This window comes from Ixodes scapularis, unplaced genomic scaffold (genome assembly GCF_016920785.2).
Source record: "Ixodes scapularis isolate PalLabHiFi unplaced genomic scaffold, ASM1692078v2 PGA_scaffold6__148_contigs__length_123643588, whole genome shotgun sequence".
NCBI lineage: Eukaryota > Metazoa > Arthropoda > Arachnida > Ixodida > Ixodidae > Ixodes > Ixodes scapularis.
Window position 1 is genome coordinate 38,947,179 of NW_024609881.1, and position 2,777 is coordinate 38,949,955.

Here is a 2,777-nt window from a genome sequence, read left to right on the forward strand (position 1 = left end):
CGAATGTCGCAGTATAAAGAACAGTTCCAGCCCTTTAAAAGAATGAACAACAATACAACAAACTACAGGGATATATTTTAGGTGCAAAATGTGCGAATATACTGTAAACAAGAGCGGATTTACGGTTTCAGTGCGATAAATACGGTCGAATTTTAATGAAAAGTAGACAGGTTTGGGCACTTGTTTGACTTTTCTTGCGATATTCGTGTGGTTTTCGGGCTCACATGTTTCAGCCTTTGTGCCTGGTTTATGCGGTGCGGCTTAACTTGCTGTTAGGTGTTGCAGTGTTGGTCGGAGGGCTGAGAAATCATGGTGGCAGCTGCATGGGCTTTACGTCCCAGTTGCAAATTCGCGAGCAAAATTGCACCATGCAAATCAGGCTTTACACTTGTAAAGCGTCCACAACCGTGACGGAACATTCAAAACCGAAATCAGGAAGTTTCTTTTCCTGTAATAGAATCGAACTTGTTGCCGGTACTTGCCGCAACTTGGCAATTAGTCAGGTGCCAGGAAAATGCCGTCCAAAGGGGTTTTCTGGCAATCGAATTGATGTCCGCGTGAGCTCCAGATCGTGTCTTATCGCTTACAAAAGGACTTGCGCTCGGGTTTTCCGATCGAACTATTGTGTGAATGACCGAAACCGCTGTGAGTAATTTATGACTAATTTCAGTTTTTGTGGCGATTGGTGTGTTGCAAAAGTTTTGGGATGAATGTGCAGATCAAACGAACCTGTATTCCGTTCAAGAAAGGGCAGGTAGATCTGTGAAGACCAATGCGAAAGAGCTTAGAACTTTTACAGGCATCCACATTTTCATGGGGATACTGAAGATACCACGGGTACGCATGTACTGGTCGCACCTTCTGAGTGTGGACATAATTACGGACGCAATGTCACGGGACATGTTTTTCGAACTACGAAGCCACCTACACTTTGCAGACAGGCTGTCTGTGACAGAAGAAGAAAAGAAAGAGAACAGGCTGTTCCTCCTCTAGCCAGTCATCAATTTTTTTCAGAAAAGCGTGCCTTGAGCTTCCCCGCTCAAAAGAACTGTGTGTAGACGAGCAGATGATTCATTTCACTGGCAGGTGCTCCATGCGCCAGTGCGTGCCAAGCAAACCCAACCCAGTTGGCCTAAAGAATTTCGTGTTGGCCGCGTCTGATGGTCTGGTTTTACACTTTATGATGTGCGTCGGGAAAGGGACAGTTCCTGATGCAGACATGAAAGAGCTCGGCCTTGGCGGAGGCGTCGTAAAAAGACTTGTTGAGACTGTCAACACAGATGAGGCAACATTTCTCTTCACCGATAGATATTTCGCAGGAGTGAAAGTGGCTGATTTTCTGCTTGACAACAACATTTTCCTAACGGGGACCATCGTGGCGAACCGTACCAACGGTGAAGCAGCAAGAATGCCGAATGACAGATCAATGAAGCGGGGTGAATCACATTGCAGAGTCCGGAGCGATGACAAGCTCTGTCTAGTGAAATGGAAAGACAACAAGTCAGTCCTTCTGTTGTCTACTGCCTTCGGCACTGTGCCAGAGGGTAAATGCCGGAGGTGGTCAAAAGACGAAAAGAAGAGAGTCGAAGTCACACAGCCCGACATTGTAGACAAATACAACCAGCACATGGGCGGAGTTTACCTCATTGACTGCTATGTTGCATACTATCGAATCACTGTTCGCAGTAGGAAATGGACGGTCCGCGTTTTCACACACTTCCTGGACATGGCACGCTACAACAGTTGGATAGAGTACCAGAGGGACTGCGACAACGCCATGGTTCTCAAAAAGGAGAGACTGGATCTGCTGCACTTCAAAGCAGTTATAGCTAATATGCTCATACAAGCAGAGTCTTCCACTGCAAGAGGGTCTCGAGAAAACGCACAGATCGACCAAGAACCGACTGTAAAGAAGAGGACCAAGGTAATTCCACTACCTCCGAATGAAGTACGGTACGACATGACTGGCCATTTTCCTGAGCACGTTAAGCTCAAGTTCCAGATGAAGTGCCGAAATCCTCATTGCAACGGAAAATCGAGAGTGAAATGCACAAAATGCCACGTTTTCCTTTGCCTACAGAACAAAAACTGTTTCCTGGACTTTCACAACCGTTAAGTCCCACAGTACTCCCTTGGGTACCAAGAAGCTCAGCACTATCCCTTTGTGTTTTTGAATAGTTACTTTTTTAAATGTTTATTTGCATCATTTGACACGCAATAAACAAGTTTCAAACACATTGCTAAAAAATTGCCGTCTCGGGACTGAGGAGATTATTGATTTTAACTTCCAAACTCAGTGACTTGCATCCAAATTTACTCAACTCATGAATATATACTTTCCAACTGAAAATTCATTACGAATCATAACATGTCTTTTTTCTCGCAAAGTATTTGCTTTTTTGATTTCAGTCTGAGCGGCCAAGATTTTGCACTAAAATCCTCACGTCAGATGTTGTTATGTGGTAAAATCACAGTTTGCTTCCGTCTGGTTAAAATAAATTCGGGGCGACCTCACGCCAGGAAAACACAAAAAAGAAATGCGCAATATACTGTGTTGTTTAGACTACCTGCTCAACTTGCAAGTCATATAACATATGTCGTAACCTCACAATAGGGCGCATGGAGGGATCGGTATCGGTGTGGGTTAGTGGAAATTAGCTCCTAGCACGCGGAGCGAAAGCTCGCGCTGCAGAATCCAGGATCCTGGGGCTCAATCTCCACCCGTGCCCGTTTCGATCTGGATGAGCATCGTACTGGCCTGCGGTCGTGTATCACTA

At 45.3% G+C, this 2,777-nt stretch overlaps 1 protein-coding gene across 1 annotated transcript; it reads left to right on the forward strand.

Moving 5' to 3' along the window:
- Positions 1-1,093: 1,093 nt before the first annotated feature.
- On the forward strand, positions 1,094-2,116 carry LOC120840034 (piggyBac transposable element-derived protein 2-like). The gene has a single exon (XM_040210461.1). It carries the CDS (start codon positions 1,094-1,096, stop codon positions 2,114-2,116), a length of 1,023 nt encoding a protein of 340 aa, XP_040066395.1.
- Positions 2,117-2,777: the final 661 nt, after the last annotated feature.

Excerpts from the sequence above, each read along its gene's own strand:
- LOC120840034 (XM_040210461.1), top strand. The coding sequence starts at position 1,094 with ATGCGCCAGTGCGTGCCAAGCAAACCCAACCCAGTTGGCCTAAAGAAT.